The sequence below is a fragment of the Pavona decussata genome, unplaced genomic scaffold, assembly GCF_977016875.1.
Source record: "Pavona decussata unplaced genomic scaffold, jaPavDecu1.1 SCAFFOLD_76, whole genome shotgun sequence".
Taxonomy (NCBI): Eukaryota; Metazoa; Cnidaria; class Anthozoa; order Scleractinia; family Agariciidae; genus Pavona; species Pavona decussata.
Genome location: NW_028145494.1, coordinates 1,875,001 through 1,894,357, shown reverse-complemented (window position 1 = coordinate 1,894,357; position 19,357 = coordinate 1,875,001). Strand labels below are relative to the sequence as shown.

The following is a 19,357-nucleotide window of genomic DNA, read 5'->3' as shown; positions in this document are numbered from 1 at the left end:
ATCCTCTAAAGTTACCCCATAATTGCTTGCAATATTAACTTTCCAATATGGGTGTATTTGATCAGTTGTTTCTTGTCAGTTGGGAACAGGAATTACATAGATAAACTACATAGAATGAATCAGCATAGGCAGCAATAGGCCATTTCCAAGTTGCCTTGAATCTCATTATGAAAGTGAGGCTAACTGCAAAAATTAGTTTTCATTCATAGCAAGCAAAACTAATTTTCATAACAAAACCTTTGCACTTAGACTCACTTTCATAATGAAGTTTACAGCAACTCGGAAATGGTCCAATAAAGATAGTAAGATAGTATTTTTTCACGATATGAAGGACAGTGTTGATCCCAAACGTTTCTTCCGTGCGTGTTCTCTTTTTTGCCCTCGAGTGATAGGTAAGCTCGTGATCCTGACGGTGACTCATATTTCTGTCGTAAACCTTTTTTCTAAAAGTTCTTCAACATAAAGAGAATAATTAGGTCACAGTGCTCATTTCGGAGAAACTAACCATTTTCTTCAGCAACTGATGAAAATAGAAACAAGAGGAACAGATTTTAAATCGATTCATCCGCATTAAGGTAGTCTTGCTTAACTTTTTGATTTGCGAAGAATTGTTGACTTGTGTCTGAACACTGAAATGAAAAACATGTTGCGTGCGATTTAATAGTGAATTGGTTTGTTAAAATAGATAATTTAAATCCTCAGTTATTTTGTAAATGTAGCCGTCAGTAATGGCTTGTTTATCCTGTTAACACACACTTTGACAGAAGAAAGACCCTACAGCTTGATTGACATGCAGCACTTGAAAGCTTAGTTTTCCATTCTTGCAAAGGAAGTCATCGCATAAAAAGAGTAAAACTTTTAGAATTAACTCTGAACTGGCCACAACAAAACATTTCCTCTGACGAAACCAAGTTCTATTGCGGACTGTTAATGTGAAAAATAGACAATAAAGTAAATTGAGTAACGAGATAACTCAAAAGAAAATTTGAAAGTGTCGTTTCACACTTGAGATTTACAGTAGAAAGCCTTGCTTAGAAAAATGTTTCGGGCCGTGCAGTCGGTGCAGAGAAGGTATGAATTCAAAGGCAACTTCTCGCACTGGGATTGCACTATCTAAATGTCAAATTTTCACTTTTCCGGGAGGAAAACCTGATCAAACATCCACAGCAGCTTATGCGGCGGATTTGTTCATAACCGTACTGAGTATCGCTTGTCCTTTGACAACTGTTTTGAACTTGTTAGTTATCATCTCTGTAAAGAGGAAACCGCAACTGAAAACCATCTCCAACACTTTACTCGGATGTTTGGCTGTCACTGATACCCTAATGGGGATAATCGGACTGCCGCTTTTTGTGACAACAAGAATGTTAACTTATCAGGCTGAAACATCCAGTGATGTTTGCGCCGTGCGGTGAAAGGAGTTTTCCGAAGCGTGTTCAGAGTCTTAGGTGGGGCAACAGTGTTTCATCTGATCCTGATAAACGTGGAGCGATACATCGCCATAAAACCCCCGTTTCAGCACATAACCATTGTCACCAGATCTCGTGTACTTGGTTCGTCTGCCCTTTCTTGGATCGCAGCATTTTTCACCAACTTCATTCTGGTTATCATGGACTACAGCATTACAATTAACGTGACTGTCGTCAATATAATTTTGTTATTTTCTATGGCCGTCATTATCTACTGTCAAGTTGTAGTTTACTGTGAAACTCGTCGTCAAGAAAAACTAATCGCTGCCCAACAAGTCTCCATAGAAGCCAAAAAGAAGTTCTTGAAAGAGAAAAGAATTTTTAAAATAACAACGACTGTACTTGTGACACTTCTTTACCTATTGTTGTCGTTCGAATCCTTTCGAAAATGTCTGTCTTCTCTAAAAATGTAGCAGCATCTCTTGTCTTGTTCTCAAGCTTTGTATGTACTTAACTAATCCTGTCGTATACTGTGTCAGAACAAGGCAGTTTCGTGTAACAGTTATTGAAATATTGTTGGGGAAAACTAATACACAAGCTGAAGAACTTGAAAGGCGAGTTTTTGGATCGACAAATAATAATGAAAACAACAACAACAATAATAACGAAAGCCGGAGCCACAGCAACGCTAATAACAACAACATAAGCAACAACGACATCACGGACAGCGAGAACAACAGCAACAATAACAGTGACGATCACAGGGTCAACAATGATGGTAACAACAGTGACAACAACAACGTCAACAACAACAGTGATGGTAACAACAGTGACAACAACAACAACAATGATGGTAACAACAGTGATAACAGGAACAGCAATGATGGTAACAACAGTGACAACAACAACAACAACAACGATGATGGTAACAACAGTGATAACAACAACGTCAACAGCAACATTAACACTGAGGAGACCAAGGACAACAGTAGTATTAACAACAATGAGAACGAAAACATTAACAAGAGCAACAATATTAACAGCAGCAATTAAAACATCCTTTGCCTGCATCCATAAAAAGCGGTTTTTTAACGTGTTCGCGTGCTATCTGCCCGGTTTTTTTTTCCGTCGTAATGTTTTCTTTCATTGCGTATCATCCAGTATTAAGTTGGATAAGAGTGATAGGTAAGCTCGTGATTCTGACGGTGACTCGTTTATCGGTCGTACTTTTTGTTCTAAAAGTTCTTCAACATAAAGAGAATAATTAGGTCACAGTGCTCGTTTCGGAGAAAATAACCATTATCTTCAGCAAATGGTAATGGAAACAATAGGAACAGATTTTAGATCGATTCATCAGCATTAAGGTAGTCTTGCTTAACTTTTTGATTTGCGAAGAATTGTTGACTTGTGTCTGAACACTGAAATGAAAAACATGTTGCGTGCGATTTAAGAGTGAACTGGTTTGATAAAAGAGAGATTTAAATCAGCAGTTATTTGTAAATGTAGCCGTCAGTAATGGCTTGTTTATCCTGTTAACACGCACTTTGACCAAAGAAAGGCCCTAAAGTTTTATTGACATGCAGCACTTGAAAGCTTAATTTTCCATTCTTTAAGTGAATTCGTCGCCTAAAAAAAAATTAAGTTTTAGAATTTTAAAAATCTTAACTGATCACAACAAAACAGTTTCACTGACGAAACCAGTCTCTAGCGAGGTCTATTAATGTGCAAAATGGACAATAAAGTAAATTGCGTAAAGGGAAAACTCTAAAGAAAATTTCAAGTGCTTAATTTGAAATTAAAAAAATGATTTTATAACGCGCGCTTGTTATCTTCCCGTTGCATTTTTTCCGTAATTTTATTCATTATATATCATGCAGTATTAAGTTGGATAATAAATGTCTGATTGCATGCTCTGCTGTGTGATATCGGCGTCGTGGCCCTGCACACCAAAGCTTCTAATGTGATATTCCTACAGGCGAACGCGAATTAGGAAATTTAAGGTGATTCCTTCAAAATATAAGTTGTCGTAAAATGTTTCTCATACTTTCATTGATTGTGTACTAGTATGTATCGTTTACAAAAGGCAATAAAAAGAAAGGTCACCTCGCCTGCGTAAGGGCTGTGATCTACTCAAGTTTCCCCATAACTGCTTTTATATTAACTGTCAAATATGAGTCTATTTGACCAGTTCTTGCTATGTCTGTTGGACGCACTAAACGATTTAGTTCGTTCAGACCTATAATGCGTCTCTCGCCCGTCTTTATACAGGACGAACTAAATAGACGCAGTAAAATTATTTGCCCAAAGCCATCCAGACGCGTCTGTAGTGTAAAAACGGCCATTAAGAAAATAGTTTGGTGATTAAGTGCACAGAAAAAAGTGGTTTTCTAACTTGCGCGCGCGTGCTATCTTCCCGTTGCTTTATTTCTCATAATTTTCTTCATTACGTATCATCCAATTTTAAGTTGGATTATAAATGTCTTACAACATGCACTGTTGTGGGGTATCGTCCTTGCTGCACTCCACACCAAACCATCCAATATGATATATGCATTGGCGAACGCGGATTCCCTCGAAATATAAGTTGTCGTAAAATTTTTTTCGAACTTTCACTGATTGTTTACTAATATGTATCATTTACAAAAAGGCAATAAAAAGAAAGGTTACCCTTCGCATGATAGGCTGCGATCCACTCAAGTTACCCCATAATTGCTTGTAATATTAACTATCAGATATGAGTCTACTTGATCAGTTTTGCCATGTCTGTTGGGAACAGAAATTACATGCAGAACGTAAAGCAGAACTTAAGAAAAAAAGTTTTACCGAGAATGTACGAAGCAGATGCAGTAATTAAAGATAAATTTATTAATAATATGAAGCACAGAAGCAATGTTGATCCCAAACGTTTCTTGTGTGCGTGTTCTCGGTATCACTATTTTTTGCCTGCGAGTGATAGGTAAGGTCGTGTTTCTAACGATGACCCATTTTTCTGTCAGTCGTAAATTTTTCCTAAACATTCTTCACAATAAAGAGGATAATAGCTAACTTAAAATAACGAGTTGGAAAATGATTTCTCACTCTCCTTAGGAGAAAATGACTTTTTATTAATTAGCTGAGCTTAGCTCACTTTGTTTCCAACGTGCGCGCGCTAGTAACGCGAGACATCAGTTATGCGCAGGAAAAATGCGCAATGCAGTTTAATTGATCACCTCAATTTTTTTGTTGCGAATTCGATATTTTAAATGTTTCCGTTGTTGTTTCGATCTGGAACTGTTTTCGTTTTTTTTCAGCAAATGGTAATAAAAACAAGAGGAACACATTTTAAATAGATTCATCCGTATTAAGGTAGCCTTGCTTAAATTGTATCCGAACGAAAAACATGTTGCGTGCAATTTAACAGCGAACTGGTTTGTTAAAAGAGAGAATTTAAATCCTTATTTGTAAATGTAGCGTTCAGTAATGGCTTGTTTATCCTGTTAACACACAGTTTGACAAAAAAAAACCCTACAGTTTGATTGACATGCAGCACTTGAAAGCTTAGTTTTCCATTCTTACAATGGAAGTCCTCGCAAAAAAAAGAGTAAAACTTTTAGAATAAACTCTTTACTGATCGCAACAAAACATAGACCTTTTCCATAAATGGCGGCCGATAAATTATTCTTTTATTTTCATGAAAATTAGCCCTACTAGCCTCGTCAGCATGTGCAAAATTCAAAAGAATTTTTACTCTGAAATGAGGTTGGTAGGACTAATTAACATAAATTGAAAAGAATAATAAATCGGCCGCCATTTATGAAAAAGGCCTATTTCCTCTGACGAAACCAATTTCTAGTGCGGTCTATTAATGTGAAAAATAGACAATAAAGTAAATGCGGTACAGAGAAAACTCAAAAGAAAATTGAAGTGTCGTTTCACACTTCAGATTTGATGAAGTAAATGGGGTCCAGAGAAAACTCAAAAGAAAAATTGAAGTCTCGTTTCACACTTGAGATTTGAGACAGGTGGTGCAGGAGAAAGCTTTGCTTAGAAAAACAGTTCGGGCCGTGAAGTCGGTGCAAAGAAGGTATGAATTCAAACGCAATTTCTCGCACTGGTATTGCACCATCTGAATGTCAAATTTTCACTTCTCTGGAAGGAAAATCTGATCAAACATCAACCGCAGCTTATGCGGTACATGTGTTGATAACCGTACTGAGTAGTATCGCTTGTCCTTTGACAACTGTTTTGAACTTGTTAGTTATCATCTCTGTAAAGAGGAAACCGCAACTGAAAACCATCTCCAACACTGTACTCGGATGTTTGGCTGTCACTGATGCTCTGACAGGGATAATCGGACTGCCGCTTTTTATGACAAGAGGAATTTTAACTCATCAGGCTGGAACATCGAGCGCTTTTTGTGCTGTGAAAAACCTATCCCCCAACATGGTAAGGATGTTAAGTTGGTCAACAGTGTTTCATGCGATGGTGATGAACGTGGAACGATACATCGCCATAAAACACCCGTTTCAGCACATAACCATTGTCACCAAATCTCGTGTACTTGGTTCGTCTGCCCTCGCTTGGATCGTAGTGTTGTTCATCTCCTTGCCTTTAGCCATCACTAACGATAGCGTTTCCATAACTATTAACAGCACTCTCTTGTTATTTTCTATGGCCGTCATTATCTACTGTCAAGTTGTAGTTTGCTGTGAAACTCGTCGTCAAGAAAAACTAATCGCTGCCCAACAAGTCTCTGTAGAATCCAAGAAGAAGTTCTTGAAGGAGAAAAAAGCTTTTAAAGTAACAACAACTGTGCTTGTGGCACTTCTAATTTCTTATTTGCCTGTATCTATCGTTGGAATCCTTGTGAAAATGTCTGTCTTGTCTACAAATGTAACGGCATCTCTGTTCTCGTCTTCAATCTTTGTATTTTTGCTGAACTCGTTAGCTAATCCTATCATATACTGTGTCAGAACAAGGCAGTTTCGTGTAGCATTTATTGAAATATTGTTGGGGAAAACTAATGCACAAGCTGAAGAACTTGAAAGGCGAGTTTTTGGATCAGCAAATAATAATAATGAAAACAATAACAACAATAATAACGACAGCCAGAGTCACGGCAACGCTGATAACAACAACATCAGCAACAATGACATCACGGACAGCGAGAATAACAACAGCAACAGCAACAATAACAGTGACGATCACAAGGGCAACAATGATGGTAACAACAGTAACAACAACGTCAACAGCAACAACAGTGACGACAACAATGACGATCACAACAGTGATGACAACAACGTCAACAACAACAACAGTGACGACAACAAGAACAATAATGATGATAACAACAGTGATGACAACAACAGTGACGACAACAAGGACAACAACGACGATCACAACAGTGATAACAGCAACGTCAACAACAACAACAGTGACGACAACAAGGACAACAATGATGATCACAACAGTGATAACAACAACGTCAACAACAACAAAGGTGACGACAACAAGGACAACAATGATGATCACAACAGTGATAACAACAACGTCAGCAACAACAACAGTGACGACAACAAGGACAACAATGATGATAACGACAGTGATAACAACAACGTCAACAACAACAACAGTGACGACAACAAGGACAACAATGATGATAACAACTGTGATAACAACAACAATGACGACAGTAATGGCAACAATGATGGTAACAACGGTGATGACAATAACGACAATAACGTTGACGAGAAATAGGAAAACAACAGAAATAAAAATAATGGCAACAAAAACATTGACAACCACACTGACATTCATAACAGCAGCAATTAAAACATCCTTTGCCAGCATCCACAAAAAAAATGATTTTCTAACGTGCGCTTGTTATGTTCCCGTTACATTTTTTTCTCGTAATTTTCTTCATCATGTATCATCCAGTATTAAGTTTGATAATAAATGTCTGATAACATGCTCCTCTGTCTGATATTGGCGTCGTGGCACTGCACACCAAAGCTTTTAATGTGATATATCTATAGGCAAACGCGAATTAGGAAAGTTAAGGTGATTCCTTCAAAGTATAAGTAATCGTAAAATGTTGCTCATACTTTCATTGATTGTTTACTAGTATGTATCATTTACAAAAGGCAAGAAAAAGAAAGGTCACCTCGCCTGCGAAAGGGCTGCGATTCACTCAAGTTTCCCCATAATTGCTTTTATATTAACTGTCAAATATGAGTTTATTTGACCAGTTCTTGCTATTTCTGTTGGACGCACTAAACGATTTAGTTCGTTCAGACCTATAATGCGTCTCTCGCCCGTCTTTATACAGGACGAACTAAATGGACGCAGTAAAATTATTTCCCAAAGCCATCCAGACGCGTCTGTAGTGTAAAAACGGCCATTAAGAAAATAGTTTGGTGATTAAGTGCACAGGAAAAAAGCGGTTTTTTATTACGTATCATCCAATTTTAAGTTGGATTATAGATGTCTTACAACATGCTCTGTTGTGTGGTGTCGGCGTTGTCGCACTCCACACCCAACCATCCAATATAATCTATGTATTGGCTTACGCGGATTCCCTCGAATTAAAAGTTGTAAAATTTTTCTCAAACTTTCACTGATTTTTTACTAGTTGCGTCATTTACAATCAAAGGCTCCTGTGAGCCAACTCGTGAATGCAGATGACACATCAGTAATTGAAATTAAGACGGCTACGGACACTTCCTTGAAAGCTAAAAGAAATTATATCTTTGCCCGATAATGTAACGATAAAAATAACCATTCTTGTACTAAAAAAATCGTTTTGGCCCTCATGCCCGGCTTTCCGGTGAGCCCACCCATAAAAACCGCCAGTTACGCAGGCTACTTCGCTCGAGCTGATCTCACAAAGGGAAATCTGTTGAACAAAGTGTCACATTACATTTCATGCCCGGCATAAATGCGTGAAATTTTTCCTTTGGAGTTCAGTCCACGCAATCTTCAAGTAAAAATAATTTGAAATATGACTAACTCTTGCTAAATAAGAATTATTTCAATGAAAGCTAGTTGTCTGTATTTTGCTTCATTATTCAATGAGCGTACCAAAAAGGTTTTTGATCCTGTACACATGCATTTTACTAAATTCTGCACGGTATGTATTAAACAGTTGATGAAAATTCATCTACCGCGCCCTTTTGCTTTCCCATAAATTACCAAATGTAAACTGCGAAAATGAAACATTTTTTCCCCTCTGAAACCTCTATGAAAGCTGAAGAAATCTAAAATTGTTCATTTCACCAGAAATTTGCATAATTTTGTGTACGACGTCACTGATGCGTGACATCATTGACATGGCACTTTCCGCTTTCGCGTGAAAACTGACAGCCAAACTAATGTTTTTCAGCTAATCTACTTGATATAATACTTTTGTATGAGAAGCAAAAATATGATGAAAGATGTCGAGTTTTCATGTATGCAAATAGTTATGATTAGCAGTGAACTTATCAGTTAAGAGTGCTTCTTTCAGCCAGACATTTTCTAGCGGGAAATATTTTTTGGCGGCAAACTTTCAAGTAGCGCAACGCAATATCACGCAATACTTCTGAGTAAAACTACTCAGTTAGTTCAATCGCGATGGGAGGATAGATTAAAAAATCGGTGAGGCACTAGTGCTAAACATACATCAACGCAAGTCACGTAAATGCTCGTCTTGTTTATTCAAAGATCTTGCCGACACTTCATTAATTGAATTTTTAAATTTAATCATTTTTTAATTCAATTATTGTTAAATTAAATTATTATTATTTTAAATTCTTAAAAGACGCCGCACTTTGTGGAAAAAAACAAAAAACCTATGACTTTGCTCAGATTCAACGAAAAATCTCCATTCTTACACTAAAATGATTCTCAAATTATTCTCTACAGATTGAGTAAGAATATCCTAATGCGCCGTGAAAAGAAAATTTTCACGTGTTTTTTCCACTAATTGAATTTTTCAATTAAATTATTTTAAAATTCTTTAAACACGCCGCACTTTTTGGAAAAAGAAAAACGAAAAAAACGATAACTTTGCTCAGATTGGACGAAAAATCTCCACTCTTACACTAACATGATTGTCAAATTATTCTCTACAGATTGAATGAGAATATCCTGATGCACCGTGACCAGAAAATTTTCGCGTGTTTTTTCCCACTAATTGAATTTAAAACTCATTCATTGCGCATGCCCGAAAGTTAACGACAGAACCAACCAACCAAGTCAAAAAGTCCACCATCCCTATAACTCGTTCATTGCGCACTCGCGCATTCACGAGTTAAAAAGGCTATATAAACAGTAGGTTACCGTGCCCGCGAAAGGGCTGCGATCCACTCAAGTTACACCATAATTTCTTGCAGTATTAACTTTCAAATATGAGTCTATTTAATCAGTTTTGCTATGTCTGTTGGGAACAGAAATTACATGCAGAACTTGAAGCAGAACTTAAAAAAAAGTTTTATGTAGAATGTATGAAGCAAATGCAGTAATTAAAGATAAACTTATTAATAATATGAAGCACAGAAGCAGTGTTGATCCCAAACGTTTCTTGTGTGCGTGTTCTCGGTATCACTATTTTTTTACCTCGAGTGATAAGTAAGCTCGTGTTTCTGCCGATAACTCATTTTTCTGTCGGTCGTAAATTTTTCCTAAAAATTCTTCACAATAAAGAGGATAATAGTTAACTTAAAATAACAAGTTGAAAAATGATTTTTTTACTCTCCTTACATAGGAGAATATGACTTTTTATTAATTAGCTGAGCTTAGCTTACTTTATTTCGAACGTGCGCGCGCTAGTAACGCGAGACATCAGTTATGCGCAGCAAAAATTCGCAATGCAGTTTAATGGATCACCTCACATGTTTTGTTGCGAATTCGATATTTTAAAAAGATTCATCCCTGTTAAGGTAGCCTTGCTTAAATTGTATCCGAACGAAAAACATGTTGCGTGCCATTTAACAGCGAACTGGTTTGTTAAGAGATAGAGAATTTCAAACTTATTTGTAAATGTAGCCTTCAGTAATGCAATAAAAGAGACCCTACAGCTTGATTGACATGCAGCACTTTAAAGCTTATTTTTCCATTCTTGCAAAGGAAGTCCTGGCAAAAAAAAAAGAGTTAAAAGTTTTAGAAAAAACTCTTAACTGATCACAACAAAACATTTCCTCTTACGAAACGAATCTCTAGTGCGGTCAATTAATGTGAAAAATGGACAATAAAGCAAATTGGATAAAGAGAAAACTCAAAAGAAAATTTGAAGTGTCGTTTCACACTTGAGATTTGAGACAGGTGGTACAGTAGAAAGTCTTGCTTAGAAAAACAGTTCGGGCCGTGCAGTCGGTGCAAAGAAGGTATGGATTCAAACGCAACTTCTCACACTGGGTTAACATCATCTGAATGTCAAGTTTACACTTTTCTGGGAGGAAAACCTGATCAAACATCCACCGCGGCTTATGCGGCGGATGTGTTGATAACCGTACTGAGTAGTATCGCTTGTCCTTTGACAACTGTTTTGAATTTGTTGGTTATCATCTCTGTAAAGAGGAAACCGCGACTGAAAACCATCTCCAACACCTTACTCGGATGTTTGGCTGTCACTGATGCCCTAATGGGGATAATTGGACTGCCGCTTTTTGTGATATCAAGAATCTTAACTTATCAGGCTGAAATATCCAGCGATGTTTGCGCGGTTTTCCGAAGCGTGCTCAGAATCTTAGGTGGGGCAACAGTGTTTCATCTAATCCTAATAAACGTGGAGCGATACATCGCCATAAAACACCCGTTTCAGCACATAACCATTGTCACCAGATCTCGTGTACTTGGTTTGTCTGCCCTTTCTTGGATCGCAGCATTTTTCACCAGCTTCCTTCTGGTCATCATGGACTACAGCATTATAATTAACGTGACTGTCGTCAATATAATTTTGTTATTTTCTATGGCCGTCATTATCTACTGTCAAGTTGTAGTTTACTGTGAAACTCGTCGTCAAGAAAAACTAATCGCTGCCCAACAAGTCTCTATAGAAGCCAAGAAGAAGTTCTTGAAAGAGAAAAGAATTTTTAAAATAACAACCACTGTACTTGTGACACTTCTTATTTCTTATTTACCTATTGTTGTCGTTCGAATCCTTTCGAAAATGTCTGTCTTCTCTAAAAATGTAGCAGCATCTCTTGTCCTCTTCTCAAGCTTTGTATGTTTTCTGAGCTCGTTAACTAATCCTATCATATACTGTGTCAGAACAAGGCAGTTTCGTGTAGCATTTATTGAAATATTGTTGGGGAAAACTAATGCACAAGCTGAAGAACTTGAAAGGCGAGTTTTTGGATCAGCAAATAATAATGAAAACAGCAACAACAACAACGGTAGCCATATCCAAGGCAACGCTGATAACAACAACATAAGCAACAATGACATCACGGACAGCGAGAACAACAACAACAACAACAGCAACAATAACAGTGACGATCACAAGGACAACAATGATGGTAACAACAGTGATCACAACGACGTCAACAACAACAGCAACAACAACAGTGACGACAACAACGACAATTATGATTTTAACAACAGTGATAACAACAACGTCAACAACAACAACACTGACGACAACAACGACAACTATGATGTTAACAACAGTGATAACAACAACGTCAACAACAATAGCAACAGCAACAACAACAATAACGATAACAACAGTGATAACAACAACGTCAACAACGGCAACAAGAACAGTGACGTCAAGAAGGACAGCAATGGCGATAACAACAATAACATTGACGTGAAAAAGGAAAACAACAGCAATAACAACGATGAAAACACAAACAAAATAAATCATTGACAACAACAGCGACAATCCTAACAGCAGGAATTAAAACATCCTATCCCAGTATCCACAAAAAAAAAGTGATTTTTTGTAACGCGCACTTGTTATTTTCCCCTTGCATTTCTTCTCTTAATTTTTTTTTATTTTGTCTCATCCATTATTAAAATAAATGTCTGATAACATGGTGCGCTGTGTGATATCGCCGTCGTGGCACTGTCCACCAAAGCTTCTAATGTAATATATCTATAGGCATGCGCGAATTAGGAAATTTAAGGTGATTCCCTCGAAATATAAAATGTTAAATTGATCACCTTAAGTTTTGTGGTGCGAATTCGTTTCTTGTCGTTTCCTTTGTTGTCTAAGTCTGGAGCGTTTTCGTTTTCTTCAGCAAATGGTAATGAAAACAAGAGGAACCGATTTTACGTCGATTCATCTGTATTAAGTCAGTCTTGCTTAAATTTTTGATTCGCGAACTGGTTTGTTAAAAGGGAGAGAATTTAATTATTCATTTGTAAATGTAGCCGCCAGTAATGGCTTGTTTATCCGGTTAACACACACTTTGACAAAAGAAAGACCCTACAGTTTTATTGAGACGCAGCACTTGAAAGCTTAATTTTCCATGCTTGCAAAGGAAGTCATCGCATATAAAGGAGTAAAACTTATAGAATAAACTCTTAACTGATCACAACAAAACATTTCCTCTGCGGACGAAACCAATTTCTAGTGCGGACTGTTAATGTGAAAAATAGACAACAAAGTATATTAGGTAAAGAGAAAAATCAAAGGAAAATTTGAAGTGTCGTTTCACACTTGAGATTTGAGACAGGTGGTGCAGTTGAAAGCCTTGCTTAGAAAAACAGTTCGAGCCGTGCAGTCGGTGCAAAGAAGGTATGGATTCAAACGCAGCTTCTCGCACTGGGATTACACCATCTGAATGTCAAGTTTACACTTTTCTGGGAGGAAAACCTGATCAAACTGTCACCGCAGCTTATGCGGTGCATGTGTTGATAATCGTACTGAGTAGTATCGCTTGTCCTTTGACAACTGTTTTGAACTTGTTAGTTATCATCTCTGTAAAGAGGAAACCGCAACTGAAAACCATCTCCAACACTGTACTCGGATGTTTGGCTGTCACTGATGCCCTTATAGGGATGATCGGCCTGCCGCTTTTTGTGACAACAAGAATCTTAATTGATCAGGCTGAAACATCTAGCGATTTTTGCGCTGTGAAAAACCTATCCCGCAACATGTTATTGTTGTTAAGGTTGTCAACAGTGTTTCATGCGATCGTCATGAACGTGGAACGATACATCGCGATAAAACACCCGTTTCAGCACATAACCATTGTCACCAAATCTCGTGTACTTCGTTCGTCTGCCCTCGCTTGGATTGTAGTGTTGTTCATCACCTTACCTCAAGCCATCACTAACAATAGCGTTTACATAACGATTAACAGCACTCTCATGTTATTTTCTATGGTCGTCATTATCTACTGTCAAGTTGTAGTTTGCTGTGAAACTCGTCGTCAAGAAAAACTAATCGCTGCCCAACAAGTCTCTGTAGAAGCCAAGAAGAAGTTCTTGAAGGAGAAAAAAGCTTTTAAAGTAACAACAACTGTGCTTGTGGCACTTGTTATTTCTTATTTGCCTTCATTTCTCGTTGGAATCCTTTTGAAAATGTCTGTCTTGTCTACAAATGTAGCGGCATCTCTGCTCTCGTCTTCAATCTTTGTATTTTTGCTGAACTCGTTAACTAATCCTATCATATACTGTGTCAGAACAAGGCAGTTTCGTGTAGCATTTATTGAAATATTGTTGGGGAAAACTAATGCACAAGCTGAAGAACTTGAAAGGCGAGTTTTTGGATCAGCAAATAATAATGTAAACAACAACAACAATAATAACGACAGCCAGAGCCATAGCAACGCTGATAACAACATTAGCAACAATGACATCACGGACAGCGAGAACAATAACAACGGCAACAATAACAGTGACGACAACAAGGACAACAATAATGATAACAACAGTGATAACGACAACGTCAACAACAACAACAACAGTGACGACAACAAGGACAACAATGATGATAACAACAGTGATAGCAACAACGTCAACAACAACAACAACAACAGTGACGACCAGAAGGACAACAATGATGATAACAACAGTGATAACAACAACGTCAACAATAACAACAGTGACGATAACAAGGACAACAATGATGGTAACAACAGTGATGACAACAACGTCAACAACAACAACAACAACGGTGACGACAACAAGGACAACAATGATGGTAACAACAGTGATGACAACAACTTAAACAACAACAACAACAACGGTGACGACAACAAGGACAACAATGATGGTAACAACAGTGATGACAAGAACAATAACAGTGACGACAGCAACGACAACAATGATAGTAACAGCAGTGATAACAGGCATAGCACGGTTTTTCTACCGTAATTCTTCCGGGGTTTCTTATGCGAATGTGACGGTTGGGGGGTAGGAGGGGTCTCAGAAATTTTGAAGAGAACCCTTTAAGCCACCAGACTTGCTTTATGGGCCTGACGCAGCTTCATTTTAGCTCCTAATTGTGATTAATTCTTTGAGATAAGATAAGATAATTTTATTTGGACACAGTAAAGTCCTTCAGGTAATTACAAGGAGAAAAAGAGAAAACAACCTATAGCTAAAACTTGTAATACAATACAATAAAATACAAGAATATGTGTACTTCAACATTGAAAGTAAATAAAAGATGACTACATACAAGGGGTTTTCGCAGTTTTATGCCCTAAAAGATATCGTGAAATTAAGTTTAAATGTAGGCATTTTAGATTTAAACACCCTACGTGTTATCGTACTAGTGATGTTAATCTCTATAAAGACATAAACATCACCATGACGTCTTAATTTGAGGTCCCAACCCCTCCCTTCCTCGAGATAGCGGTTGCTTTTACTTCCAGTCCGACGCCGCGGACCCGCTGCACGCACCGTGTATTTTGCCACTCATCTCTCCAATGTTGCATTTCAAATTACAAGAAAAGAAATGCGTTGTTTGCCAGGACCTCGCATATATAGTTTTGCCAAAGTGTTGTCGCTTTAAATTCGGATACAGCTGTTTCAACGAAGGTTGTCCAAAAAACACGTAAAAGCGTACGCGACAATGCCGAAAGTTAGTCTGGGAAATACCCAATAAATTTCAATAAAAGCTCAGAATCCATAATGCCTCGACCGTACAGCGAAGGCTTGAGATGGCGGGCAATATGGATTCTGAGCTTTTTTTTGGCCAACCCAAGTTCACTTGTCGACAGTTGATTTCCCTATACAATGGTGTTATTTGCATGTCTACCCTTTTTTCGGCGTCTCAGTGTTGAACTGGGAGGATCCTCACTCCCTTCGCTGCACAGATTCATTTGTTATGCTTTGCCAGCAACCCTCATAGTGGCAAGAGGGATTCGCGTGCGCGCACGCGCAACTAGTCATCTACTGAGTGACAAAGATTCTGCGTGGCAGTAATTTTCTTGCGCGGCTTTTCCTGAAGAAAACTGGGAGTGCTCGTAACCTTTAATAAGGCAAGTGCTGGTCCTAGGTGCGACATTAGTGAGTTTACGCAACAGGATGGTAGAGAAAAGAGCACGACAAAATGTCTGTGTGTTGCCATTTACATTTACATTTACATTTACATGTTATTTGGTCGGTAAAATCATTAGATATCACAACAACCGTAAAAATAAATAAAATTGGCAAATGACTAAAATACAGATATATCAATATATAAAATAATGACATAAAATTCAAATAAAGAAAACTATATAAACTATATACTAATACTTAAGAAAAGCCAATAACCTATGTTTAAATATTTCCAAAGAGGTTGACGAAACAATGGCCTCTGGGAGGCAGTTCCAGTCTGCTATAGTTTTTGGGAAGAACGAAAATTTAAAAACGTCTTTATTTGCATGTGGCACGCGAAATTTAAATTGATGGCTTCCCCTCGTGCGACTCTCGGAGTGTTGAATTAAATATTCTTGGCTATCTATATCAATAAGACCATGAGTTAGCTTATACATAAGTGTTAACCTAGACTGCCTTCTCCTCGTTTTCAGCGTGGCCCACCCTAAGTCTTTAATCATGTCCGTAACACTACCATATCTATCATAATTCTGTGAGCAGAACCGTGCTGCTTTGCGTTGAACCCATCGTGACGGCTAGTTCATAGCGCATTTTGAGGCAATGTGCCGTTTTAATATTTAAACATTTTATTGGGTATTTTCAACCCATGGCTATTTATACCCAATTCATCCAAGGTTCACAACAGTGAACTCTTCAATAGGTACACAAGCCAACGGGAATATGAATATGCCTCTGTCTCGTGTCTCGTCGGCAGGCGCCAATATATTTTGTTGAAAGAGCGGGAAAACAGGGGCGCGGGGGTTTATGGGTCCCACAATACCATACGTACTGCGTTTGACTGAAGAGGGACGTCTGGTGACGAGGCAGAATAAGCCTTACATGGCCGAAAACGATAGAGCCGTTTGTGTGTAACGACTCCAGTAAAAATGTCTTTATTGTTGTGTTTTCAGCAAAGCCCTGAAGTTCTACATGCACGATGTGACTGTCCAACCCGACAGAGCGGATACTTGGGCGGCCATGGCTCTAGCTCGGAAGAGTAGATTGGAGAACAAATTAAACGCGGTAACTTTGTTGTTTGTTGCTTTGTTATTTAATTAGTGTCAGTTTTGCACTCAGCAACATGTTTCGCAACCCTCAAAACAACAGAAGGAATTTGTTGACAATGTTGTTGAACTGTGAAAAAAAGGAGAAGCGAATAGAAGTACAGAAAAGGGCTACCCAATAATTTTCATTGGTATTGAGTGATTTCATCCACGGACCTAAAAGTTGGAACCGCCTTGAACAGTATAATAAACAGAACCACAGGAAAGTAGCTTTCATTTGAATGGTCACACTTTAGGATTTCATCCACAGACTCAAAAGTTAGAATCACCTTGTACAGCATAATAAACAGGACCACAGGAAAGTACTGCTCAGTAGCTTTCATTTGAATGGTCACACTTTCTGGTCGAGAACCACATATACCGTTTGATACAGCATACTTTTTAACCCTCCAAGCCCCAGTGGTGACCAACATCTAATTTCTAATTAAATGTTGCTGCTTGATTAAACAGTTAAGTCAGGAGAATAAAGGAAATAATCACCAAAGATGAATTGCCTTGATTTTTAGACAAATTCTCCTGACTAGTAACATGAGAAATAGATGGAGGAAAGCGAGGAAAATATGAATGAATGATATTGGGGATGAAAGGGTTAACAGCAAGACAGGAAAGTACAGCTCAGTAGCTTTCACTTGGTCTCACGCAATGAGTTTGTTCTCAGGCTTAAACGTGCGAACCACCTGATGCAGTATAACAAACAGCACTATTTGAAAGTCCTGGTTAAACGCTTTTCATTTTGTGACACTTTAAGGATTTTGTCCACAGACTTAAAAGGTATAACGGGATTACAAGATTGAAAGCAATGTTTTTTAAAGGAGGAGAAATCTTAAAATGCTTCCGCTGTCACACCCCATTATTCTCCATTAATTGGGAAAGGGGAGTTTCGAGGACTTTCGTAGCCCTTGACTTAAGGAAAAACACCTGGACTTAATTTAATAAAAAATTTTTACCCTTGTAGTTTACAATTCCGACTGTTGTTTTGACATTCTCACACTAAAAAGAAACTGGATGAAAAGTTGAAAGACGAGTTCTGACAATGTTTATTGAACTCAGTTTCTGTATGCGCGTGTAATAACAAGGGCTAAGATTAAATTAGCCCTGATTTAAATCTTCCTTCATTTAAACGAATTTAGCTCCAGATTTAAACTACCTTTGTTATGTTTCTGTTTTTAGTGTGAACCCAAAAGCGAGGGACCCATACAAAAGCTTGCTGTCTCGGCTCTAAGGTGATGATCACAAAACAGATTCTCCTTATTGACTGTTATCACTCACTCGGCTTCCTCGCTATAGATTTTGGTGTATCGAGCCGATTTCTACCCCGCCGCGCTTCACTAACAAAAAACGAAATCGGCCGACAAATTGTAACATGTAAATTGACCCATGCGATTGATAAATCGGTGCGTGTAAACAGGGTTCGTGCTACTCCTTGAAGTCCTTGAAAAGCCTTAGTTTAATTTTAGATTTCAAGGGCGCTTGAAAAGCCCTTAAAAAGAAGAAGTTTTGCTGAATGTGCTTGAAAATAATGAAGACTCCTTGAATTTTTGTTCGGATTGGAAATAGTGAAGGATTGTATCAAAGTAATTCAGCGCAAGATTTCAAAATCGGGGACAGATGATATCCGGGGGAGCTTTTTTAAAGTTGCTATTGACCTTTGAAAACATTTCGAAACATAGTGCGAGACAAAGTAAACTTGCTTTGAATACTCCTTGAAAACTCAGGTTTTAGTGCTTGAATACTCCTTGAATACTCCTTGAATTTTATGTCCTAAAACCAGCACGGACTATGTGTAAATTTGTAGGAGTCCTTTGAAGGAATATAGGCGCTACGGGCCGTTTCTCGATAATTTACCGAGCCCGAAAAGCATGTTTCGTGCTCAATGAGAATTCAATCTGTATTGATTTTGAAAGCAACATTTTCAAGGTTTTATCGTTTTATGTAACACATTGGTAAGTTTGTGCTGAAAACTTGGGACCGATCGGTAAAAAGAAGATTTGACCAGAAGACTTAACGGCCTGGTAAGATGTTGGGGCTTTCGAGAAACCACACCCTAGGGCTTGTATTCGTAATTCGTAAGTCTTAAATGTGACACCACAGGATAGAGTAGGCCCCTATTCGGCTTTTTGGTCACCACGAGTGAAGAGAGTGGAATAGACCATTTCCGAGTTGCCTTGAACCTCATTATGAAAGCAAGGGAAAGTGCAAAGTTTTTGTTATGAAAGTTAGTTTTCATTCATATGCAAACAAAACTAATTTTCATATGAAAACTTTTGCACTTAGCCTCGCTTTCATAGTTAGGTTCACAGCAACTCGGAAATGGCCTATTCGCCACTCCAGAGAATACGGGGAGACTGGTACGTGTGAGGGATTATGGGATTGTTTGGGTAGGCGGAT

General features: G+C 38.0%; 1 protein-coding gene across 2 annotated transcripts in view; it reads left to right on the top strand.

Annotated features, from left to right (window-relative positions):
- The window catches only part of LOC146476596 (calcineurin-binding protein cabin-1-like), a 91,187-nt gene that overhangs the window by 56,616 nt on the left and 15,214 nt on the right, over window positions 1-19,357 (top strand). For both annotated transcript variants that reach the window (XM_085114470.1, XM_085114469.1), the window contains exons 40-41: window positions 16,817-16,928; window positions 18,140-18,192. In XM_085114470.1, coding sequence (XP_084970596.1) covers window positions 16,817-16,928; window positions 18,140-18,192 — 165 coding nt within the window. The remainder of the gene's footprint in view (window positions 1-16,816; window positions 16,929-18,139; window positions 18,193-19,357) is intronic.